At 37.0% G+C, this 27,632-nt stretch overlaps 1 protein-coding gene across 2 annotated transcripts in view; it reads right to left on the reverse strand.

The window, feature by feature from the left end:
- The window catches only part of RSRC1 (arginine and serine rich coiled-coil 1), a 176,065-nt gene that overhangs the window by 122,741 nt on the left and 25,692 nt on the right, over positions 1 to 27,632 (reverse strand). The window contains exon 4 of one of the 2 annotated variants that reach the window (XM_087740337.1): positions 14,899 to 15,069. The exons of the other annotated variant lie outside the window; for it this stretch is intronic. Coding sequence (XP_087596463.1) covers positions 14,899 to 15,069 — 171 coding nt within the window. The remainder of the gene's footprint in view (positions 1 to 14,898; positions 15,070 to 27,632) is intronic. 2 annotated transcript variants of the gene reach the window in all.

A 27,632-nucleotide genomic window follows, 5' to 3' on the forward strand; every position in this document is an offset into this window, starting at 1 on the left:
TTTAGGTTGCTTCACTTAAGTTTTTCATATTCATTTATAATTCCAAACAATAACAAAAAGGCCCAAGATTAGATTGGTATTAGAAATACCTCCTTTAAAACAAAGATGTTCCTCCTTCCCTTCCTACTCAAAAGAAATAGATGTTTTATAATCTCCACAGCAGGTAAGTTCAATTCCAGAAAAAGCATTCTTTATCCAAAAAAACAAGGTGAAACAGAGCTTAATATTTTAATATGAAATTAAATTTTACTTTACAATAGCATGTGTTTTGGATGGGGTTTTTAGTTGCCTCTTGTCTGCTTGCTCAGAGGAGGCAGTGTTTGTTGTGCTTGTTTTGGTTTTTACCTAAAAGATTGCTAGGGACCCCTCTGCTTCAGTTCCATGATAGCAAGACACTGGGTACATGGTTGGGTGATTACTGTATCTCTGCAGTTCAGTATCTGCAGGGCGTCTGAATGCCACTCTAACTACTTAAACCCAGTAAAGAGATTACAGCTCACACTAACTGGATTTTCACAGCTCCGTATCATTCGGTTTGGATTCCTCATGCCCAGATTAAGAGAGGCCATTAAAACAATAGTCAGCTGCTCTCAAAGTGCAAGGTGTCTTGGCAAAAAAAAAAAAAAAGAACTACGTGTTTACATTCAGAGTGTGTGTGTGTGTTTGTACATGCAGGCAAATGAAACACTCTTTCAGACAGAATACTCTGTATTTAAGGAATTATTCTATTTAAAAACCCAAGATAATGCAAATTATATAGTTATAAAAGCACAATCATGGTGGTTGGCAGTTTTAAGGACCGGATAGTTTTGAAAATTTTAAACAGCTTAGAAGAATGTGTGTCTTTGAAGATACTGCCTGCAAATGCATTCCAAAACCTATTTCTGTAAATATGGAAAAATATAATTCCCTCAAAACAGTACATGAATTTAGCAGGGAAGCTAATTTAACAAGCATCTCTAACTGACAGTCTGAACTACAGAACTTGAACACAAAATTTATATTTTTGTACTTAGTACAAAAAGTACTTAGTGAATGAAAATCAAACGGTTGCTCTGTGGGTAAAAACTATTTAGTTTCTAGACTCAGTGGTTCTCTGACATCTTCTGTACAGTTGTGCTCCACAGCTTATGCACGTGTACCATCCGCACTGTTTTTTCACAGCCGTCTGGTAGCGAAAGGAAAAGAAATCATACCATATGCTGCTGTCTCAGTGTCACAGCCCATTAAATAAATGGCCATCCTTTTTAGTCTTAAAAGGGGATTTTTAGCAAACAAAAAGAAAAACAAGGCCAACACAGCTCAGACGACAATAGCAACAAATCTAGGTCAAAGGCAAGTGACCCTAGAGCTACTCTGGGCATACGGATGTCTCCGTCCTTTTCAGGGGGAAACCCTTACTCTGCTTCCCATTACCCCTTGGCTGACTTACTGTACAGGGAATTGTCCTCGTTTGGCCTTTCAGCTGCTTCCTTCTGGTTTCCAACACCTGAACCGTTCTTGCCAGCAAAGCTAATCAACTCATTTTTCTAGCATCCTTAAAATCCATCGGCACCCTGCGTCCTGGATACTCTCATGAATCTTTCTCTTGAACACCTGGATGGGAAGTAGTCCAAACTACTCAATTCTTTTTCCAAAATAAGAATTCTGAAAGGGCAAGTTATTAAATCTAAGGGCAAGTTATTAAATCTATCTGCATACAACACACCTTGAAGAACCACCATGAGTACAAGGTGACTTCTTTAGTTACCAGTATATTTGGATTCTGCCTGCAATGACACGAGGTATTTATAACCAGCAGGTACCACGCTATAAGCATTTTGCTATATGTAATAACTGCAAAACCACTCTAGTGCATGGTCTTCATGATAGCAACATTTAATCAGTTGTAAACCTATGAATGAGGGCTAAGTATGTGCTATCTATACTTTTCTAGATCAGAATTCTATTAAGGAAACTTGTGAGGCAGCATGAGGACCCCTGTCCCTGAAAACCTCCAGCATGGGTATGAGGACGAATAGTCTTCCTAACAAATCCATCATCTACTTCCACAGTTTCTGGACAAAAACTGCTCTCCCATTTTGTTCCGCTCTCAGATGTGCAAGCAGATCTCAGCTAACGTAAATGCCAGGTTCTCTTTGTGTCCATGAAGTTTAGCATCGCTTTGGAACACGTGGGGTTCTGAGAAATAAACTTTAGTGAACACGTCCACTTCATGAAAGGCTGAGAAAAGCCATAACGTGGTATTGCTGTCCAAACATCATCTTGCAGCACATAAAAATCCCCCTTCTGCCTATAGAGTGAGCAAACCATCATTCAACTACTGAAGGAATAAACTTTAAAAATACAAAACCACGGTTGTAATGACTGGAGACAGAACACGGACACTTTTGTATTAAAAAAAAAAAAAAAAAAGTCTAGCAATCATTTGATGGACAACTTTTCCAAAATGCTACATCATAACCCATACCACCCGAGCATTTAGACAATTTCTTCTACATTCTTCACTCACGTGCAAGGTCTCACTGTCTTTTGCCACAGAGTCCTCGATGAAAGAACCGTTGTGATGCATTGCTACAAGATCAACCACTACTCCAATATTTATCCATATGATTTCACCTCTGCGCTTAAAAGAGATTAAAGAGCACCGGGACATCTGTTTGGAACCTCTGTCCCCATTTGCTTTTCCCCTCAAGATTCTCACTACAGAAGGCCAAATAAAATATGGACGTTTAAGAATTTTTTATAAAAATGGTTAGAATACTGATCTTTGCTCTACAACAAGTGCTAAAAGAAGCACAGGTCACATCTGCTTTATTATTGCAGCTTTAAAATGTGGTGTTAAAAGTTGTGTCAACACGCTGAAGGCATATGAAATTACCCTTTAGGGCAGTATGTATATCTAAGATTTGAGGAAGAAGTAACATAAAGACAACAAAATTTAAATTATTCCTTCTCAATGAGATGCCTCAGACTACAATTCTTTCTGGAAGAAAAGTATCAAAAGTGCTATGTTTTTATCTTACACTACAGAGGTGATAAATTAAGACCGGCACTTCATGAGGTAGCGTAATATAAAAAGAGTTCTTCCATAGCGGATTGGAAAATGGGGAGGGGTAAGGCAGGGATCTGAAACAATGGAACCCTTTCTTCACAATTTCCAAAACTTATTTAACTTTTATTATAGAATTCAGGCTAAGAAAAAAAAAATGCTAAAGTAATTTGGTTTTGGTTTTTTTTATAAAGAAATTGAAATATTTTCCATATAGTCAATTCTCCAGTTCAAAATAACAAAATAATCAACTGCAGAAGGTTTCCCTACCAGAAGTTATGTTGTACTTCACATTTCTACATTTTGAGTCTTTCTGGAATTAACAGAGATAAATGTTTTAAAACAGAATAGTCTGAATCCCACATGCTGGCCAGCTGGATTTGGTTAGCATTTGATCATACTAGAATTCTACTATGTTTCCATTTTAATTATGTTTTCAATTTTTCTCTTCATGAATGTTTATGATATAAAACAACACAAATGGGAAGGAGTGATTGTTCTTACTGGGATACTCTGCGGGGAAGCACCATAGTCCATCAGCCTCTGGTACTATTTGCTGGTGCTTAGCTATGGAAAGGGTGGAGTATCTACTGAGACGCTTCTTGATGACAAAAATAGCACAATGTTATTAATCCCTTCACATTCAGAGGTTAAACACACTAAAAGTTATTCTTACTAATTACAATAGTTATAAATTATTTAATTAATAACACAAAAAGGACGTTTCAGGAAAAGGTGAGCTACCATATAGTCCCATTTACTCAGCTTTTTTCTTCCATGCATCGCTCCCTTTTAAACTCTGTGATAAAAAAAAAAAAGATTTTTTTTTTTCCTTATATACAGCATTACATTACAACTCTCCTGCCTACAGCTTATTTTAAGGCAATTTTCATATAAGTTGTGGTAAGACATCCCTGCTTCCCATTGAGAATCTGTAGCACTGGCATACTGCGTAGTCACTTGCTAACACAAGCAAAGGGCAGAAAGATCCTAAGTGGAAGAAACTGAGGAACATGAATGAGGGTTAAAGCGAGCGGCACTCATCTGCTTCTTTTCTAACATCGGGTAAAAGAAGACTAGATCTCCCTCACAGAAAAACTACAAATAAACTGGTCAATAAAACTGAACAGTTCAAGGGTGAAAACTAGTTAACTCAGACTGAAGGCAGGTAGTTTCCATCCGAGGAACTTTCATTATCAAAACGCTGAGGACCACGCTTGCCTGGGCACCCACCGCTGCTCCTCCATGCTACAGGAGATACAGCTGACACAGGTCTGCTTCTGTAAAATCAGTCCAGAAGGCAGAAATACTCTTCAAAACTAAACACCAAAGAAAGCATAACTCAGTGTGTGCTCTCCAACTAGTTTAAGCAAACCTTGTAACCAGAATAACAGTAAGTCAGGCACAAACATTGCTGGAGGTAAAGAAAAGATAACAAGAGATAGAAAGAAAGGTAAAAGGAGTAAAAATAAATAAGTAAATAGAGTGGGCATTTTGTTTTGATTTTGTTTCTGGATAAATAACTCCCTTGCCATGACAATACATCTTAAAGATCCTTGAAAGCCCCCTCCGTAGGAAGTCAAAGCAATTGGCTGGCAGTGAAAGACACCCCAGGTTGGATAAAGGGCTCAACTTCTCATAAAAATTTAGAAGCTTATTATCTGTTATTCTTCAAGAAGCTGCCAAAATAAATTACTGCAACTAATAAGTACTATCAGCCATCTTAAAACTTTATTATAACAACCTCTCAGCAGTGTGACTGTAGCTGTTATAAAGTCCTCATAATTTAGTCTGGACACTGCAAATAAAAACCACTCGGATTAAGGAAAGATTTTTTCCCCTTTGACAGAAGAACAAAGAAAACTCTACTGTAAGTACTCAAACTATTTTCCAACACAGAACTGAAGCAGTTCGGTTTCAGCACTCAAAATTCTCTAATTTCAAACAAATTTTAAAGAACTTCTACAATTTTTCTACTAATTACCGTGTTTGATGTGGACATATGACCACAAAGTCTGCTATTGTTGAACATGGCTTTTTCACCAGTGACACTGTTCATTCCACTGCAGATGAGGGTCTGTCATAATTTTATTACAAGCACCTACGCTAGAATGCTTATAACTCAACAACAAAAATATGATCAAGGCTGAAACATGGCATGCAAGGTTTCAGCCCCGAAGCAATCCTTATTTATTACGTTTTGAATCAAAACCTACAAAAGTAGTATGCCATTTTTTCTTCTGAACTCAAACTGCAAAATAAACACAACGTACTTTCGCTATATTATCCTAATAAGCCTCTTTAAAATAAGTTCTAAAGACAATCCAAATAATTAAAAATAACTCATGAATTAGAGACCAAGAGCAGTGCAAATTAAACAAGTGTTGTAGCACCCTGAACATCAATTTATATTTGCACATTTCTGCTACTTGATAAATGTATTTTGTCATGTAAGATTTTAAAGAAAAGGTCTTAGAGTGACAAAATCGGTCTCAGTGTGACAAAATCCCATTTGAAAGTGAATAGAGATGATTGAACACAAATACCTTAGGCCAACAACTACAGAGATTATGTTTTGGAACCGGCATGTGCATAATTGGATCAGATAAACACTAACATTTTACAGATTTTTGAGAGCCACCTCTTGTCACCACGGACAGTATGGGAAGCGATAAGCTACTCGTCCTTCTTATTGTCTAACTGATTAACATAAACATGTTGCACCCAGAGGAAATGCTCCCAACCTGAATTTCAGCTTGATGATTGCTGAGTATGTGTTAGACCCAATGAAGGTCTCACATCCTTAAAAGCATGACCATTATTCCCTACTTATACCAGTTGGTCTAAAAGAAAGACATTATTTCTCCCAGCCAGCTCTGCTTCTTGTATAACCTTAAACCGTCATGGCCACAGCAGCACAACTCTTAAATTAAGTAAGAAGATTTAGCAAAATTTTGTGCAGAACAGCCCCGTATCACCAATACTATTTGGGCTGTAGTGTCATGTTAAAAAGCATTTGGAAATTATATTAGCAATGGCAGACCCACCTCCCACCTCTCATTTTTCCCTGCTGACATAGCTCTTTTTTTAGGGCTATGGTAGGAGGCAGATGAAGAAAGAGATTCTGTGAAAGCAACAGAAAAGTAGCAATAAAAAACTATAGGAGAATTTTTTTTTAAGTCTTCTTGTATACAGGGACGCTTTTTTTACTAATTTATTCACCACAATAATAAACAGCAGTTGCAGATTCCTTGCACATTAGAATCATTTTCTAATAACCAGACCCTGTAAGAACACGTACTAATTTCGTACACTCGGAAAAAAACAGAAAATTATTCTCAGTCTCCAAAAGCAGTAGCACTCGCAGCAGGTGAAACACCTTGTAGACAGTACCTGAGACCAGAGGCAGCAACCACCAGCTCCATGTCTGCATAGAGCAGAGAGGAGATGAACTGCCCTAGCCCTGCTTTGAAGGAGAGGTTTACCGTAAGCAGGCAGGAGGAGGTACTGATTACCTCTATCGAACATGTACGTCACTAGCTCCTCCTTTCCTACTAGCCCCGAGACATTACCCAACGCAGCAGCAAAAGCAGCTTTAGGTTTCCTTAAGCCACGCAGCGTTGCTGGAGCTAGAAGTCTGCAGCCGTAGCCGTCCGCCCAAGGAAGCAGCCTGCCGGACCGCGGCGCCTGCTGGGCACCTACTTGGAGGCAGCCGCCACCACGTCCTCCCCTGCAGCGTGCTCTCGAAGGGGCAGCGCCAGTTAGGCCAAACGTATGCATTAGTCGCAAAGAACAGGAGATTTTCTGCAATATGACATGATTATAAAATTAGGATTACAGATATTTTCAGTAAAAATGCTGGCGAACGTTCATGCAAAGGGAATTTGTTACGCAGGCACAATAGTGTCTTTTGGAAGTTGAGTATCTTGGCCGCAGAAATGCTGAAAGCGATTAAACAATAACATGCGTTAACTTCTTGCTAAATCATAACTGATGTGTCCTAATAGTAAACTTCTTTAAATGTACTAGTATAACTTGAACGATCCCAGACTTTTCCCCTTTTACCCTAATTAAGGGAAGGAGCAAACCCGCTGATTTCATGCTGGCAAAAGTTTGGTTTACAACAGAAGTGCTTCAAAACAAAAATAAATCACTGAAAGAATGAAATATTCCTTAAATATGAATAATCAATCGTGCTTTACTCTAAAGTAGTATGTTATCAATTAAATATAGTACCTTATCTATTTTTGTAAAAAAAAAAAAAAGAAAAAAAAGTGGTTTACGCTCCAAAGACTACCCTAATAATTCCTAACTGTCTCAGAAAATAGTCTTAAATGCAAGAGTTTATGTTGATATGCACTTAGCTACTAAAAAATTCAGTGTATTAATCCCTACTATTCCATCGTTATGGGACCATAATACAGCGCTGTTTAAACGAAATAGAATCAAAATGAAAAAATGTTCACATGGTCTGCCAAAGCAAAGTTTCTCAGAATAAACAATTTTAAGATATATTTACTTGCTTATTAAAAGCCAAGCATTTCACAGTTCTTCAGTGTAATGCACAACCAAAACGTGCTAGAGGTATCTTGCTTCCCAATCAAACATTTACCCTTCGCCACTGGTGAAAGGCAACAAGATCTCTTTACAACGTCTCGTCTTTTTCAATAAATTTTGCATGAAAACATGTTACCCAAGCACAAAGTTGCCTGCTGTCACATTGGAAGTATGATAAATGTTTAATGAAAACAACACTACACAGCTTGGTGTCAGACAACAGCTATCACACAGTCCTGCTTTGATCTGAACAGACACTTAAAAGGAGTTCTGAGCGTGCTTTGCACCACAGAACTCTATAACCTATATGCAAATAGGAGAAAATTACCATAAATGACTTCCTACTGCATAGCATGGAAAGAGGTAAAGGAGAAAAAAAAAAATCTGACAAGCTCCAGGAGTGTCTGACTGCTGTCAAACTCTGAGAAGTCCAATATTCCCAATTTACTTCTAATGTCTTCTGCCAAGCACTGCAAAGCTCATCAACAGGCATTTATCACCCAAGTACCGTGCGCAGAACCTGCTGGGACGCCGCCAGGGCTGAGCACAGAAAATAAAGCTCTGCTTTGGTTAAATGCCACTGAAAAAGGTCCCCTAGACAGAGGGACCTCAGCAAATATTTAAAGACCTAACATACGGAATTAAAAGGAAAAATGAAGACTATATTTGAAAAAATAACTCTTCAGCTGTCGTATCTGTCAAACTATTTAAGAAGCTGTGAAACCATTAATGCACAAATGTATCAATAGCCTTATTAAATATCAGAAATTAAAATGGTGGTTGGGTTTGATTAATGACACAACATTTTTTTTCATAACAACTGAGAAACTGCTCTTAATTTATTGCATTAAAAATTGTCAAAAACACTTTAAAAAGTAATCCAAAATTCCACTACTAAGAAACCTAGGGTGAAACCCATAAATCTAGTAGAAGTTATTTAAAGCTAACAAGTTTTTAGTAGGTTTTCCCCCCCCATTCAACAATGAACAACGATGCTTATGAAAAGCATGTCTCAGAATGCCAGAACTTGCATGTTTTTAAGCTAATCAAGACTTTAAACATCAAAATTCAACAGCACGCACATACAGGTCAATGAAAACATGCACGCAAGTTGTTTTAAAACAAACAAATTTAAAAAAGCATAAATAAAAGATGAATGTAATGCTTTGATTAGCAAAAATGTTTAGTGGAAAAATATTGTAGTGCCATAATTATGCGTTTAAGTAAATCAGTACTATAAAACACTTCACTTTGACAGACTTTGACATCTGAAGATTGCCAGCACGCAAAAGTTGCTGGTCTAAACGTGGGATTTGGGAGTGGAAAGAACCCCATTAGTGACAGAGCTTTCGCAGCAGCCTGCAAGCCATGATTTGCAGTCATCAGGTCCACCTTGTGGAACGTGACAGAAGTATGTCACGCACCGACCATGCCGCACACCCCACCTGCGGCCGAAAACCCAGCCTCACCCCTCCCTGCGAATGACGTGGCCATTTTAACAAAGTCTCAAGGCACTGGATGACAAGTTTCATATGTCACTCAGATCGAGTCCTCAAGCCATGATTTAACAGAACCGCGTACCATTATTTTTAGAAATACGAAAAATAGATGTATTTCCCAGATTTAATACCACCTTAAAAGAACACATTAGGAATAGTTACTTATGTTGATACCTTTAAAGTATTACAGAAAATATCTCATTGCATATTATAATACAAAACTGCAGTGCTAATAAGCTTGTCAAATAAGCCACCTTACAACATTTAGAAAAAACACCTCACAATCTATAGTGCGTTTTTAAAAGGTCACTAATGTCCAAGACTCGGGATATAGTCTAGCTAATGCTGTATTAGCAATTCACATGCCATACAATAAAGAACAAAGCTTTCAAACTGGACTGCTGTATTAAGCTTCGAAGCCAAAGAAACATGGGAGGGGAAGAAGCAAATAATTGCTGCTTTCCAGTGAACATGATATATCACTTATTTTAAGAAGTCACAAATGAAGGAAAAAGAAGGAAACAAAATATGTCAGGTGCTGGAAGTCTAAAAGACAGTGATAAGGAAGTATCCCACAGGTGCCATAGGTGCATAAAATTAAAATTACATTCTGAGACTGGCTGGAAGACTGCTTTAGTCTTATGTAAGGGGACGCCAGAGGAAAAAAAAAAAAATACATATACATCCCATTTGCATGTCAGAAAAAGCATGCTAAGATTGCTTCCTCTTAGGGGGGCAATGGTACATGAGCCTAAGGCACCTGGAGACCTCACCAGAAAGCATCAGAAGGAACTGAAGCTTGAACATTTTCCAACAACCGTCTTGATGTAGAGCTCAAGTAACACTTGCGCTGTTGTAACAGCAGAAAGCTGTTTTGCTTACCTGTAACTTATCTTTTCTAAATATAGTACTTTCAATAAATTAGCATTGGATCGATAATCCAGACTGTATCTAGCACCTTGCATTCCTATTTTGCTGGGACAGAATCTTTTTAAATGGGAAGAAAGGATTCTGTAATAAAAACCCCACTGTCATTAGTTCAAATCTTATTTTTAAGCATATGTTTCTCTCTAGAAATTAGTGCAATTCAGCTTTACCCAACAACCAACAAGATTTTTTGGGTTTGTTTGGCTTTTTTTTTTTTATTAAAGTCAGATTGATAGGACAAAGTACATCATTATACTCCCAGGAGGACTAGCACTAATTTTCCCATAATCAATCAAAACCACACAGCGAGGGCCTACTGTGAGAACTGCAACTCCCTTCTTGATAAGCCATTGGAAATTAAGCCCAACCTGTCCCATTCCTTTGATGCAGAGACGAGGCTCTTCCCTTTTTATGCGGTGACCTTTTCTATTCAATGCTATCCTTTTTTTTTTTTTATGTTTTACCCCGGAGTGCATACTCTCACATAAGATTCATTTTTGCAAGGGGAAAAAAATGAAACCAAGAGAAGAAAAACAGGAAATGGGACAGCCAAACGTAGGGCCTGATAAACTACTTTGGCGGAACAAAGAACACCAAAGTTTTGCTTTTTTCAAATAAACAAAATTTTATTAAAAGAAAATCACTAGACTAAAACTTATTGGTAAGAACTAGACACCAGATGTCGACCACGCTTTATAAAGTTTTGCAGAGTTAACAGAAAATGATAATGCATCACAAAATGTATATTGGTCCTTATTTTATCAATTCGATTTTATTTATAACACTTCATAATGTATCAGTAGATATAGCGTACCCTGTAAAAATTATAAAGGTGCGGTAACACCTCGGTACAGCACTTGTCAGCTAAACTTTCATGAGAACAGGAAAGCCAACCATGTGTGCTAATTACAAAGTATGAGCATCGGTAGAGTTCGAATATATAGCAACGGTCCAAAGCAATAACGTGCACATCACTACTGCAGTCACGGGTCATAACTAGGGAACAATATTGTTATTACAGAGAAATATGATTTGAAACTTGGCCTGGGAGACTGGATGAATAGAAAAGGCTGCAAGGCCAAGCAAGTGCTTTTACTTTGGAAATGCTGGCAACAGTTATTCAAAAAAAGCCATACCGTTTATTGATTTTTTTTCATATCCTTCCAGGCAATAATGCCTTCTCCCTTGCACTGCAACAGAAATACAAAACAAAAAAAAAAGGGGGGGGGGGGGGAACACAGTTCGAACAACCACTATGAGATTAGGAGACCAAAGCAGCAAAAGCAAACTGGTTAGTTCAGAATATCTGCAAAATGGAAGGAAAATAAGTAGCACTGCAGTAGTTGAATACGAACTAGTTAAGAACATTTCTTGCTACCTGCTTGTCATCCGCTTTATTTTGCAAAGAGTTTTCACTGGAAATGAAATAATCCTGATAGTCTGAAAGATGGATCATTTTTTGTTTATGAATAGTTAGGGCGTACTGCTGGGACACCTTCTGAGTTTGCACTGCTTTACCTTTTAAGTGAGTACAAAACTATTTCAAAGCTTGACAGACTGCTCTTAACGCCAGGTTTTTTCACCAAGTACTGTCAGATGCTTCCCAACCCAAATTCAAAGCAGCTGTTACTACAATCTCCCTCCATAATGGCTGAACAAATAGTATATCCCTTAAAACATTTCAGATTGTAAGAACAGAAGAGTTCAGCTGTTTGGCTATGACTGTAATACAGCCTGTCTCCACGAAACATCTGACACTTCTCCAACATTCAAGAAGTTCAGTGCTCAACCTTAAAGCATCTTCACTGAAATGGAGGATGCCAAAGGACGATGACTGTATTACTATTGCAGAATTTTTTACTCTTGAAATCTCTCGAGATGTTTACTGCGAAGACAAGATCTACTTTTAAATCAGGGCAACTTTAGATTCTTTCAAAACCAAACACAAGCCTTTCCCCCTCCCATCTATAAACATACACAAGCCAAGGGCAGAAAAGAAAATTATCATTAGAGTTCATATGAGCCACAAACAAATAAAACCATTTGCTCCTTAATTAGTGCAAAAATTGCATTTTGATTTTCCACTTTAGAGGAACAGACAAGTCCCAAATATATGACTACTTATATCAGATAACCTGCAGTGCTGACAAACTGAAATACCTTCTTTTATGCAAAATTAAACTATAAAGTCAACCAGCACCTGATAATTTATATTCCATCTTCTCACAATCCAGCTTTAACATGATCTTCATTATAGCTTTAAAGTAGCTACTTTCAATAAATACATTCCAAACATACATGAATTTAAACTGAAAACTAGGTCTGGCGCTTGATGCGTCTTGGAGTACCTGTAAGGATCTATTCCAAATACAGAGGCCAGAGGACTATTTTCTCCTCTACAGATCCCCTGTTGTTGGAGTTTCCAGAAAGGCTCTGTAGAGCAATGTTACTTTCAGTGCTGATCCAGACACTAGATCTAGAAATTCATTCACTCGGAGAGTCGATTTACAACAGATTCCTCTCAGTATTTCACAACCAAATGTACACCTGACAGTGACTTTTTACGTCCATTTAGACTTTCTTCCTCATGCTTCAGAGAAAAAAAGGTTCACTCGGTTTGTGTTGTACCATCCTCCTTCCTATACATCTATGAACTAAGGACAGGTGAGCTTCCGTGGCTAAGGACACCTTTTCTTTCCCATACTTTCCACCCAAAAAGAAAATACATAAATAAATAATACAGAGGAAGAAAGCTGAGAGCTTGGGAGGCTTGAGGAAGCTTCATACAAAAACACAACTATAAAACATCTTACCTCATTTTCCTGGAGCACACACAAGGCAAAGAGAAAGTACACTAACCCTCTTTGTTCCTACACGTGCATTTAGGAAGAAAAACTGCAAGTTCCTAATTCACTCTTACTGGGGTCTATAACGGAATATTCCATCGACAAATAATTGTGCAGTAATTGCAAATAGCAATTGCATCAGAGAGCTCTGTCTTCTCTGTGTATTGTATTCAAATTTGCAAAGCCTTTAACAAACAATAATGTGATGCTGATACAGTCTTAATCTTCAGAATGACAAATAACTGTAAAGGGAAAAAGCTTCTCAGATCCATATTCTCTGTACTGATATACTTTGATCACTATTTGATTAAACTGAAAAACACGTCGTCCCCCCTCAGAAAAGTTTATGAAGCACAGATTATATCAACATCATCTTAGGTACATTTCATTTTGTAGTCTAATAACGCTCCAAGTAAGAAATCCCTGTACAAAGCCTACCAGTCAGTACCTGAGCTCAGAGGAAAATGGACTGATGTCAGAAAATGCTTCTATTATCAATTTGTACTCTTTGTCCTACCTACCTTGGAAATGACCCAAACAGGGCATTTTGTTTTCAAATTTAGCATAAGCAATTTTGTAAGTTATCAAAATACAAAGATAAATTGCTTGCTTCCAAAAAAATTCTGGGCACTTCCGTGTTCTTCCTACAGCTATCTCATATTGATCCTTGTTATAAAAGGACATAAAGTCAGGCAGTAAGCTAATAGAGCACTGCTATATACTCCAACATGATTTAAGATGTGCTTCTACACAAAGTCCAGAAAACCTCTCACACACCAAATGTTATGTGCTCAGTATGGATCCTTTTCCTACTTTTCTACTTCAATTAAAAAAAAAAAAAATTGGCTGGAACATCCAGGCTTGTCCTCAAGTCTTCTAGAAGTACCAAAATATATTTGAACTTCAGGTAAATGGGTAAAAGGCATCTTGTTTGTGACTTATCAGACATACTGCAAACATCTCCGGGGTTCTGTTTACATTGAACGCTACTGATTGCTGAAAACATCCATAGCAAGGAGAGACAAATATCCGACACGGTTTAGTAAAATGAGGAAAGTATCCCTTAAAATGAACGGAAGACGCCATTCTTGAAGTTCCCAGCAGTCTAAGTAATGTACTGCAAATAATACAAAAACATGCAAATAGCTAATCCTGAGTATTTACATTATCAATGCTATAACCATAGACAAGTAGGTAATGTTATCTGAGAGACTAAATAGCTAATATCACGAAGCCATAAAACCGAGGAGGTAATTGTGAGACACCTCCATGAACGTAGGTGGGGGATGCTACTCTAGAAATTCCCATTTAGCGCTTCAGTGGAAATCCACGGAAGGGAAATTCATGAAATGACACACCAGCGTCTTCCTTTTTGAAACCAATCACATAAACAGGGAAAAGATAAACACCACAGTAAAGGTTGCAGAAGTTCAAGGTGTATAAAGCAGAGGTAATTACATAAATTGCCTTTTCCAAAATCTGTAAAAACAAGATCAAAAATCCAAGTCTTTTCGAGCAGAAATTAGGTTGACAGCAGGTTTTGAAAGGCAGTCCATCGTTCACCCATAGCAAGTGCTTCTGCTGAAACTGTACTTTGAGCCCCAAATGAAGCCCAATGGAAACTTCTGACAACGCGGGACAGGGCAGGTGAACAATGAAAACCATCTTCTCATAGGAAATAGTCTTCATACTTTCCAATACTCCTCATTTTTCCTTAAATTGTGGTTATTATGTTTTGGAAAAATATTTATATTAATCTATTGAAGAAAGCTATTTAACATATTTGCAAATCAAAGGGAAAAAAGAATTGTAAATTAAACCACCATTTAGTTTGAAATGTTGTCACATTCCAGAATTTTAAAATACTAAGATCACACTATTCAAAGATTTTAAATAATTTCCACTTAGCTTATATAAAATATCACGTACTATAAAACAAACTGATTACAAAAAAGTAAAACAACACTAAATTGTTCCCTGTTTTTATTATAGTTATATTGTTTGTCATTTCACTTACCCATGCTTCGTGCCACATATCTCCTTTTCTTTTCCTTTGCCCTTCTCTTTTATTTTTTCTTTCTCTCTGCCTTTACGCCGCTCTCTTTCACGAGACCCGCTATGAGTTCTCCTATGACTGGATCTTTCACTACTTCGACTATAAGAACGTTGACGAGGTCTTGATCGTGATCTACACAAAATCCATAGTATTAAAATTTAGCAGTCATACATTTTTCACTGTCACTGTATGTTAGATTTGTTATATAGTCCAACTCTTTTAAACACATTTTCAAATCATTTACTAATAGTTTTAAACAAAAAATTGCCAATTTATCAAATGAAAAGTGAAAAAGAAAGCATTGCTTCTACTCTGAAGGAAGAATGCAAAATAAATTAAACCACACTACATAGTATTCACCCATTAACAAAGTAATCTGGTATTACCAAAGTAATCTTTGGAGCTATTGAAGAAGGAAAGGAAGGAAATTTTTTCTTGAACATTAAACTTAAAATTCTTAAGTTGTGATCAATTTAGCTTGGCAAATAATCAAAGAATTTACAGCTGCTACTAAGTGCTTGTATTTACATATTAAATACATTATTACTAATAAGAATTCTGTGATTCTCTGCTCCAACAAAAAACAGAAAAAACAGAAGCGACACGTCCAAACCCCTTCCTTCAGCTTGCAAAGCTGACACTTGCACACAGCTTCTTAACATCAAATTCAGATTTGAAACACACTTTGCAGAAAACCTATAAGTACGCCAACCCTACAGGCCCAATAATGCAAGAAAGTGCATACAGGTGCAAGGGTTTGCGCACGTATTTGGTTCTTGGTTACAAGTTGCTAAATGGCTATAGGATACTCTGTTCTCAATCATGTTATCCATTCCTCTGTAATAAATGTATGTTGTTACTGATATACTTGAATGAAGAAAGATGAAGAAGTATTACAATATGACTGTTTCTATATGTATCCAAAAAACCTTTTCATTATTCCTGAATTTCTTTCAGATGATTTTTTTTTAATTTTGATTTATAATTTATCATGGATCAATACATCTTTTCTACGGTACATGAGTAGCCATATAGTCAATCAATATTTAGGAAAACAGCAGTTCAAGTTTGCATTAGTTTCTATTACAACGTACATCTTGATAAAAGTTCTGATGGCACCTCATTGAAAAGTTTCATTAAGTACTAAGAGAGTTAGGGGGGAAGGGCATTTTTTAAAACAGTATAAAAAATTTATTTAGCACCTCTTGGAGTGCAAAACTCCAAAGGCCTTTAAAAGCAAAATCACATACAAAAGATCACTCAATTTAAAAGGCAACAACTGTTTAATAAAACTCAACAGTAGAATAAGCAAAAGAAAATACTACATCCAGATGAAGCTATAAATTACATTTAGGAAGAATGTTGTTATTGAGTCTGGAATTTGTCCAGCATACCAGGGTTAACGTACCTATTCTTGCCATCGAGCCTCTCAGACTAGCCCTAGAGGTCAGAACCTCAGTTTTACATTTCATTCAGCAGACGGCATCTCTTGCAACACAGTATCTCCTATTATCGGTCACACTATTAGCACTAATACGATAGATCAAATTACCACTTAAGTGGCGTATTATGAACAATAGAACATTTGCTGTCTCAAAATGGATTTTTATTATGTCACCACAAATTAAAAAGCATCCATCCATTCTATAGTCCTCAGGCAGAGGAAGTTTTGACCTAAAAGAGTATTCTGGATATCGGATCTATTTTTTGGTTGGCACAAAGACACCGGTTTTACAAGCATCATGATGAGGTGGGCGCAGATTTAGAGACCACTGCCCTACGGACATTCAGTGTTCAAAGGTAACCATGATTTCTGAGAACTCTGCAGGTAAGATGCAAAGTCAGAAACTAAAAAAAAAAATAAACAAAACAAACAACAAAAAGCCCTGTAGCAACACAAATCACCTTCATTTGATGCAAGGACTCCCCTTACTTAAGGGTGTAGTCCTTCAAACAGAAATAACTGAGGAATCTAAAATATTTATTGCCAGAGAGCTTACTTTCTCAGCTCAAATTTGAAATTGATTTCACATCTACCTTTCACAGGTGCAAATAACAGCAAATTCAGTTCAGATTAGCTGGATGCTCAAATCCTAGATTTCTGTTCGTTCACACGTCTAAGTAGAACAAATGGCAGGTATAACTTATATAGAGAAAAACAGCTTTTAAAAATTAGAAGTAGACTTGTTGCATCAAATTTGTAATAATGTACTTATAACAGCATTGACAAACTGATAAACATTTTCCTTACAGAAGCTGTCACTGTTCTTTCATTTGCAATCGTTTGCACCCATAAAGTTCATTAGCCTAGAGCGATCCCTAATCCCTGGTTATCCTTTGGGTTTTACAATTACAGAAAATAGCTGATACAGCTTGTGTTCCCTGTCCCAGCCATGCAGGTGAGGCAGGCAGATGACTATCAACGGGATATTACAGTGAAGATCTTAACAAAAACGTTAAGTTCTGCTCCACAGAAGCCATCTCTGCGGGACACATTAGTTCAGTCAATCCTTCAATTATCAGAGCAGTTGATCTGGGCTGTAGATCAGCCCAGAGCACAGATGCAGGCAATCCAGAATTGGCTTCACGCAGAGACAACTTCAGTTTGGTCAGACTTGTTAGCTCAGATAACAAGTTAGCTCACGTAGAAGGGTCTTTGGGGCAGTTCAGGTGTCAAGTCTGGCTGCCTTTGGGGGCTGCAGACCCCAGCCTAAACCAAACTGACTGCAATGCCCTATTTTAGGGGATCTATAAAGGGAACAGTGCAGAAAAAAAAAGTTGCAGAGTGAATCTAGTATATTCTGCTGCACCTAAATCAACTTGCAGAGCCTCTCCTATACATATGCTCCCCACTAGCTAAGGTGTACACGGGGTTTATTTGCTCGGTACAGGGCAGAACAGCCAAGAGAGGAGTGCTGGGGGATAGAGACAAGCACGCCCTAACACAGCCTCTTGCTGTAGCACCAGGTAAACACCAGCCATGTTGACGACCTGCGAGGGATCTGCACAGAGACATAGCCTGACCTCTTCCAAAGCCTAGTTTTTCCATCATTGTACAAAATTCTTTGCAAATATTTAATTTTTCATTACTTTCCCTTAATACTGCAGAGCTACAGCCCCCCCAAATATAATGAACTTAGCAGGCAGAGTTAGTTTTATTTATTTATATTGATTACAAACAGTATTTATAAAGCACAGATAAAGCAACACAACTCAAAAAATACAGAAAGATCTACTAACCCCAGTCATCAACGGGGTGCAGTAAATAAGGAAAACGGAGGCAAAGAAAAAAGAACAGTAACATTAACGCTCCCTTCAGTTCCTGAATGCTAGTGAAACTTAGATTCTGTTAATCATTTTTAAACCGCGGTAACTACCGTGTTTCCAATGCTGTACAGCAATGAATATTTTTGAAAAAGCTTATCTTTCTCCTTCACAATCTACCAAAAGTCACAGTAATGGAGGACTACTAGAAAAACCAGTAGGCAACCACAATACATAGTTTTAACAAATTTAAGCTGAATCTCAACTCTTGTTTAAGTCTTCTGCTAGTCTGAAAAAAATCTTAGGGACTTCTCACACAAGTAGAGGCATGAAAATTTTAAAATATATTTGCTTAACTATCTAAGTAACAGCTTAATATATTATGAGTTAAGACGCATTATGTTGTTTTACCACATTTTGATGAAACAAAGGAAGCACAGAGACTAAATACTTTAAGATAACAGACATAAGACGGCAAAAACAACAAAATTTGTGGTATAATTCTCTAGAACAATTTCACCTTACATGATAAAATAACTTTTGCCAGCAATACTTCTAAAACTGAACCAGAATGAACAGGAAGCCAGCAATAAGCCATATAAGAACTGCTGAGCTTAAGCAGGTAAGACCACAATCATCTTGATCTCTGCTAGTCTGTGCACTCTTAAGAGAGCTCTCAGTTTCTATGAATTGCCAGAGGAAAAGATGATTAGCTATGATTGAAGCAAAAGCCACGATTATACTGATATACCGAGTGAATGCTGCATCACTTCTATAATGCATGAAACCGTACCTCTTTAGGCCACGAAAACGGACAAGCACTGAAATACACAGGGAGTCTGCAGTGCAATCTCACAGGGACAAGTGGGAACTGCAAAATACTTAGGAAAATAAAAAGGCAACGGCTTCTGCCTACAAACAGGTTTTCTCTGCATTCATCCAAAACCAAAATGTGAGCTAAGGCTTCTTTCTCCCCAAACTGAAAAGCTTAAGGAAGGGACTGACCAAAAGAATAAGCAAAGAGACTCACCTTATCTTTTAAAAAAGGCATAAGATGTAATCTTAAGGGGGGAAAAAAAGTCAAGCATTTTAAACATGAGAACAAAAATGAGATTATTGATTCAATAAAGTTAAGAAAACTGAAATGAAGCTGAAGAGATTAGATTCATAGGAAGAAGGAAGCAAAAGGTATGCAACACCACATACTGAGAGGCCAAAAATATGTATTCAGAAAGCAAAGAAATCATACAAAAACATTTGAAAAATATAAAGAAGGAAAAGCACAGTTTCCTACCAGGTCTGCAAAAGGAAGTGCTGTGTTTGTATACAGGCAGATGTTACTGCTCTTCCTGGGATTATTTATTGGCAAGTACTCCCAAAGCAAATTGCCACTTAAATTTTCCCTCTTACATACAACTGTTCTAAGACCTCAGTATCTAAAACCTGCCTAATTTCCTCCAGCTCTGAGGGAAGCTCCAATCTCTTTTACATCCCAGCCTAATTAAACCCACCTGTTAATACAATTCAAGACTAATTCTGCAACACCAAACACAAGCTTCAATGAACCAGGTGACAAGAGGACCATTCAACGAGGAAGCCACGATTCCCCATTTAGCTTGGTCTTGTCTGAAACCACCAGGTAACAGTAAGTGACTGTATGAACAGACACCATCCTGCAGACATCAGAACAGAATTAAGACAGTATTTAAAATCAAGTCTGGAATGTTGTAAGCTTCAAGTCTTTGACGTTGCAATCCAAATAGCTTTCTCTACTTAATTTCTATGCTGTTTCTTCCCCCTTTCTCTCTTCCTTTTAAAGAAAGAGGTGACATTCAATCTCTAACATCCGCTTTTCTGTGGCAACTGCAGAATCTGAACAATGAAACCTCAGAAATTTAGATCATGCTTTGACAACTTCAGGTAAGGCTACTGACCCTTCTCAAGTACACCAAGGCTGCAGGTAATTAAAAAATTAAGATCAAGACGAACAGGAAAAGCGATGCTTCATATTGCCTAAAATACATTCAGTATTTAGTAGTGTCGACCCCAGCAGCACAGGCTGGGTTCACAGGGTAGAGCCTCTCAGTAATGGCAAATGAGCAAGGACTAACCTGAAACCAGAGGGCCGTTATCAGCACCTTGACAGTGCCAGGCTTAAACATGCTGAAAAGCTGCACTTAATGCCACAGAACTTCATTGTACAGTTATGTTACCATTTTAATAAGATACCTGTCTTTTTTTCTTTGCCTATAACCCCAAAATCCTAAAATATTTGTTTCAAGACCACTTTATGCAAACTTCCATAAGGCCTATATTAAATCCAAAATACACAATAGGCTCTTGACAGTGGGAGATAATTTCATAAAGTGAAAATTAAAGCATACTAATGTACACATCATACAGCTGTGGTACATTTCCATTTGTAGCATGAACAAGTTCACCTGTATGTTACTATGAATTACTATTAAAATATCTTGCAGTATGTACAGAACAGGAGATAAAGATACAGCTTTGACATGGAGCTACAAGAAGTCATCTGTGCCAAGAATTCATCAGTAAACAAGAACAAAAGTCCACAGATCAAGCAGCAAATAATGATTTTCTATTTTATTACTGTTGAAAAATAAAAACAATCCCGATTATTCATATTAAAGCAAGTCCCAAAGTGTTCAAATTATAGAACTACTGGAGAGAAAAGAAAAAATCAAGCTGGAGAGTAGACTGCCAGCATGCACACCCCCTTCCCCCCAAACCAACACACACACAACACCCACCCACCATGCCAAAGGTTAAGTCATTTAGTCAAGTTCAAAGATCTTCAAAGAGTTCTTAGATCCAGATAAGCCCATATGTTACCAAAATTCTGTGAAAAGCTATTACTTTCCAATCTGCTTTTCATGTCTAAGTTACAGAACACACAGATGCTTGGCATCACTCAGTATCCCTAAATTCTCACACCAGATAATCAAGGCTCACCAATAACTTTCCTATCTAAAATCCTAAGAAACGTCTTTATTCCATCAACACTTAGTCCACTTGTAAAAATTGAAGGTATCCATAAAAGCCCATTCAGTTACTGCACAATAAGTGTTAATTTGCTAATTTCTTCACAGGTAATCAATTAAAATGTAAAATATTGGATAAAATTAGTTGCACTAAATTTAACAGCTGCTCCATAAGCATAATTAGTTTCACAAGGGCCATATGTATTCTGAACAGAGACAGAGTTGAAACAAATAAGCAGATTTTAAAACAAGTTTGAGGAAATCTGCATTTAATTAGCAGGTGGGCACTACAACTGCATAATGTTTTTATACATTTATATTTATGAAGTGACAGAAGATCTAAAGGCTTTTTAAAATGGCGTTTATTGTTTGAATGGGAACTGTTTTGCTGCATGCTAAAGTGATTTAAATCCTTATAGCTCTGCTTTGAAAAAATCATAAATGGTGAAAGAAAACATGTGGAAAACTGTAAAACTAGAAAGAATTTGCGACAAAAAGCAGATACACATACCATAACCAAAAGGAAACTACACTTAATTAAATGTACACTACATCTGGAATATCAGCCTAATAAAACGTGGAACTATTAATTTTCATTGTTCTAAAGGAAATGAGGTCAGTGTCGTTTAGTATTTCCCCAATTATATTGCACTAAAGCATTGAGCTATATCTTATAGGTACAATCTAATCTTTTCAAAACACTACAATTCGAAAAGTCACTGCGACTTTTTAAAATGGAAAGAGGAGTTAGAGCACAAAACCAAGACGACTCAAACAGAAGAAAACAAGCGCTCTTTCAGCAAAGGTAAGTTTTTGAAAAAATAAGCTATTTTGTGGGCAAACAGCAAGCACCCCTCAAATGGAAGTTTCTGAGCTGTCAAGTTCTTCCCTTGCATTCTTCTAAGTATGTCTCAGCTGACACAATTCTGATTAGATTATTATTAGCTCAATAGCCACAAACAAAACCAACTGAATTCATGCCTCTAATACTTTAGCAATAAATCAAAAGTCTGGGAAAGAACAATGAAACACAACTGCCTTGCATCAAACCTGGATATTCAAATTGGTAATAAAGCCATAGTGCAAACACACAACTAATTGCAGCAAAATGACATGTTCTCTTTCAAACCATATTAAGAGAAAGTTTCTTGTTTAACTCAACTTCACTAGAAAGAAAAAAATCATGGTACAAGTTCTTGGGGAAGGTAAAATAATTTCAAGCATCAACTGCAGTTGTTCAGAGTGCGGAAATTACTAATACTATACTTTTTTAATGCAAATACTACTGCCTCTATAAAACATTTCAGGTCACTATTAGTTTGCAACTTTAAAATGCATGCGTTTGAGGAAGTTAAATATAGATAATGTGTAGATAATACCATTTGTTTACTTATTGTTAAATAGAAGATGAGTGAAAATTAAAACGAGGCAGAAGCAGAGGGTCAGCTTTTAAGTCTGAAATGAGACTGGTGCTAAGAGCAAAAAGAAGTTGTTTCCAGCCAGCAGTTTAGACAGTTGGTAAGTGACAAAATAGAGGGCTATGAAAGATAGTAACAATATCATCCACGGTGCCAGAGAAATGCAAGATGAAATATGAACAATAACAGGGACAATCAAGAACATGGTTTGCAGAACCGAGACAGTGGATTCAGCAGATACAGGCATCAACTTAGTTCAGTAACAAACAATTCTCCACCTCTAAATTACATTACTTACACAATCAAACATTTGAGGAAACAATACTCAGAATTCCAGTAAGCTGTAATTAAAAAAACAAAGTAGTTACGGAAAACTTGGCAGGAACAGTACATAAACGCAGCCAGACAGAACAGATAGGGAAGACGCTACTTTTAGTCTTGTTTATTCTCAAGCAGTCGTTTTGTTACAAATCTAGTTCCCCAGACTACAACCTTCTGGTCTACCTCTTCTCACTTCCAAAAAATAATGATTAAAGTGCCTTCTTTGCCACAACGCCTTGACTGTCCTACAGAGAGTCTGCTTACAGTAGCTGAAAGAGTCTAGATCCAGTGCCGACAGTGACAGCATCTCCAGTTCAGCACGCCCACATCACCACAAAGGTGTTGGAAAACCTACAGGAGATCAACAACTGGGTGAAAAAGAACTGACTCCAGAAATACACAAAGTTTACTTAAATTGAGCTTCTGTGTCAGCAGCCCTTCACTCAGAGACTTGCTTCTCGTGGAGTTGGGGCAGAACTCCTTGCCTAAGGAGTGAATGATAGAAGAGAACCTGACTACGACCCTACCAGCAGCAGGAGCACTTCAACAAAAGCCTTCATGGAAAACTAAAACCAGAAAACAGACTTTACTAAATATTATCTGAAAACCAGAAATACAAATCATAAATTAAACAGCTGCTATTCAAGCATGGAGATAAACCATTTGGTTTTATTCATGTGCTTTTACAAAATGCCTAACAAAGCTAGTTACACTAACCTGTACGTAACTATAACTTGCTTCCTTCATCAAACGGCTCACTTGAGGAGCATTTCCTTGCATGCAGAAGTGTGATCTGCTTGAGAAGGCCAGATGCACCATACAGATACGTATGGAAGTACATAAAGTAACTGCAGTGCTATTGGATACACATTATTTTTGCATTCGGCACAGAAAACTATATATGCTATTTTTCAACAGGCATTTTAAGCAGAGGCAGGATTGTGGGAGCAGCTGTGGCCAAAGGGAGTGTAATGAAGTGTGCTGGCTGGGATTTGGGAAGGGAGAGCAGCTGTGTGAACAGCTCCCACTGATCTACTGGAATTGCGAACTGTTCCACAGTGATGGCAGGAGGGGATTCTTTCCCCACTGTATTCCTTTAGCTTACAGAGAGGTCACTAATTGCCCTAGATATAACTGATCCAAAGGAGCTGAGGCTCTTTGGCTTCATCTTCATTGGGGGGAAACATGTTGCATCATTAATTTCCCTTGTTAATCTGTACGAAGACTCTGAACGGCCTCTCTTTGCTCAGATTTCACCGCAAATTAGGACCATCAGTTTAAGAACACATCTATTTTTACATGAAATTAATTTCTTTTACATCTTTCTTTTCTTAGAGACTGTCTCAATACAGGACTTTTTTCTAACCCTACATTAATGTAGCCACCTCATGACTGAACAGTAAAAGCTAGAATTTAATTCTAATAACCTTTGGGTAATAAGATAATAAAGAAATGGGAGTTAGTACACCATCCTGGCTGCTAAATAAACTAAGAAAAAAGCCAGCCCTCTGATTCCCCATCGTTTCTCATTCAAAGCAGCTCTAGCAGTCTTGAAATTCTAGACTTCAAGGGCATAAAAACACATACACCAACACAAATGTATGCAATACCCAGCTGCACATATACTATACATAAACTTCCATATAAAACCAAAGTTAAGGTTGATAAGAGAAGTAATTATTATTCCAGTAATCTGTTAACAACAACAAAAAAAAGCTTGCATCAGTTGAGAATATCCAACTTGTTTTCTGCTCATACAAGAGTTTAAAAGCTACTCAACCTCAAGGTGAGGCAAAAGCAAAACAGTTGTTAGTTTGCCATGCAAAGATACCAGCAAGAAGGATTCCTTCCTCTCCTAACCAAATTCCAGAACTGCCACTGCTTAGGTTGAAGAAAAAGCAACCAGCAAAAATGGGCTGTATGAAACTTCTGTTCCTTTAGGTTGTCTAATCCTGCAGCAAAGACATTTGATATCTTTTTTACATTCTTTAAAAAAAAAAAAATGGGAAAACTTGAATTCTATACGACCAAATAAGGTAACATATTCTATTAGCAGGTAAATTCATAAGGCTTTGTAATTAATTTATACATACATATGCAGTTATTCTATTCTTGATACAGCTGGAATCTATTTTAAAAAACATAGGTCCAGCTTACTTTCAGGACTCTCAATAAGTACACCAAATTATTTGTTTCTACATCATGCAGGCATTAGTGACTCGGCATCTGCTATGACAGGAAGATCTGGATGTATCCCACAGCAATGAAAAAAGGTCAAATTCACTTTCCAGATGGAATCACTATCCAGGTAATTATTTGTTGTAAATTTGACAACACCTCCGATATTCTGTTAAAAAGTTAAGGAACAGAAATGAGAGATTTCAAGGTTGAATTTTTCACTTCCCTTGTGCCTCTGAGAAGTTCAAATTAGTTACAGGTAAGTGCTACTCTCCTGTCTCCCTTTGAGAAGACCACTGTTTTATTTTTTGTGATTGTAAAACATCTAAGATTGAGGCCCCAATCATGGTTCGAGCATAAAGATGCTATAATATTTATGTATATTTACATCCACAAAGAGATATTAGACAGCTGAATGAAATTGCCTAAACAGATGCTTGAAATCAACTTACACCATGGAACACTGACTGTTCTTATAAACTGGAGGGAAAAAAAAACAAAAAAAAAAAAAAAAACAAAAACAAAACAAAAAACCCCAACCCAGAGCATTACAGCACCATTGTTGTCAACATGCAGCACTCAAACCACTAAGAAGCACCAGCACAGATCCAAAACTGAACCAACAGAAAAACACATCTCAACATTTCTCATTCTTCAACACTGCAGCAACTTGCAGTACCATTTAAAAGGCTCAAGAAACTGCTTAAGGACAAGATTAAAGCATATGCTTGTCCTTAGAAACAAACATCTGATTTAAAAGACTGGAACTATGGGGACAGATTCGATTCACATGACGAACAGAGGTCTCAAATGACACTTTAGAAAGAATACTTAAATGAAAAGCTGTGTGTCTACTTGTACTTGACTGGTAACAAATTAAACCATTACTCTGTGCCCACAATGAAGAAAAATGGAACCTTTTTTCTTTAATTAAGTGACAACCAGACTTTTTAGGTTTAAATTTTATGTGATGTAAAAAGTTGGAGGTATTCCACCTACATGTTTTAGGTTTATGAAGCATACAGAAAGACTTTTAGAATACCATCTTGTTTTCCCAAATTAAAAAAAAAAATCTTAACATATTTAATGAAAATAGTCATAACTTTACTATAGGATCAAGTGTCGAAAATTAAGTCATAAAAGGGCTTTAGAAACTCCTAAAACGCACACACACAAAAAGCAAAAACATATCACACCATACTGTTAAAATCTTTTGAAGACACAACATAAACAGTTTCTATATTTTATTACTATTTTTCAATACACATTCCATAAATGCAAAGATAATTTCCTAATTTACATGCAAGTCAGATGCATCTTACTTTAATGTTTTGTATTTTACAAACACAGAGTAGACAGAGGAAAGCATGGTCTTTTTTTAATATTCTCCTAGATGAGAATGCTGGAGGCTGATGAAGAATACATAGCTGACAGGCTTATCGGACACAAAATCTACTTTAATGGAAGTTAGCACCTATAACCTTGCTGTGTCTTTCCCAAACCCCAACTCTAATGACTAATTAAAAGCTCCAAGGAAAGGGTGGGAAAGAAACTCTGAAAATTTCACTTTGTATTCCAAAGAAAAAGTATTTTCATCATCGAACCTGCAACCATTACATAAAATATTGTAAAAGAAAACATAACAAAAAGAGGAACAACAAAATCTGAATTGTTTTTAAAAAATACATAAAGCAACAAAACTACTTGATTATTATACCTTAAAATGTATTATGACTGTTCTGATCAACTGATGATCTAAACCCAAACTACTTCATATTAGTCCCAATTCAAATGTGTAATAACAATCAATTAAAATGCAATTTCTACACGCCTGTGCCTTTGTTTAAAAAAGATTCTCCGTTTTTCTATGGAATTCTCTTATAAGCTTTGCTTTTTGTTTAAAACATAAAATAACAAAACCTCACAAAACCACAGCAAAAACATGAAATAATTACAGAGCAGCATTACATGGCCTTCCGCATCTGCAAGAAGCCTGCAACAGCAGCTGTTATGTACTACACTCATCTCAATTTTGAAACCTGAAGGCAAGAATTAAAATGTAAACTATTATTTCCATCACTGAGAATATTACCAAAATTACGCAGTTAACAAGCCAACTCCAAAAATAAAAGACTATCTATCGTGTCCCTCAAAAGCTTCAACAGCTCTCTCCCCAACAGCTACATCACGACTCCCAGAATATTAACACCATTATAGGGAAGTTGGAGGGGAGGGAAGTGGAACATAAGGAGATTTCAGAACTGAAAGGTAGTAACACATTAAGCTAACAATGTACTAAGCAAGGAAAACTTGCCTGCCACCTCTCCGCCACCTTCAAATGCCTCTTCAGTAGTCACTGATGTCCCCATGCCTACCATGACACCGCTAGCTGCCTGTGGTTCATTGTGCTGGCAGACAGTTGTTTTACTGTTATGTATTTTTCACAGCTTTCCAACTTTGTTTTTTCCCCACACCTATTGTTTCCTGCTACTAATCGAAGTACCAAGTC

Source organism: Nipponia nippon, unplaced genomic scaffold, assembly GCF_047370975.1.
Source record: "Nipponia nippon isolate SJK-2023a ecotype South Korea unplaced genomic scaffold, ASM4737097v1 scaffold_7, whole genome shotgun sequence".
Taxonomy (NCBI): Eukaryota; Metazoa; Chordata; class Aves; order Pelecaniformes; family Threskiornithidae; genus Nipponia; species Nipponia nippon.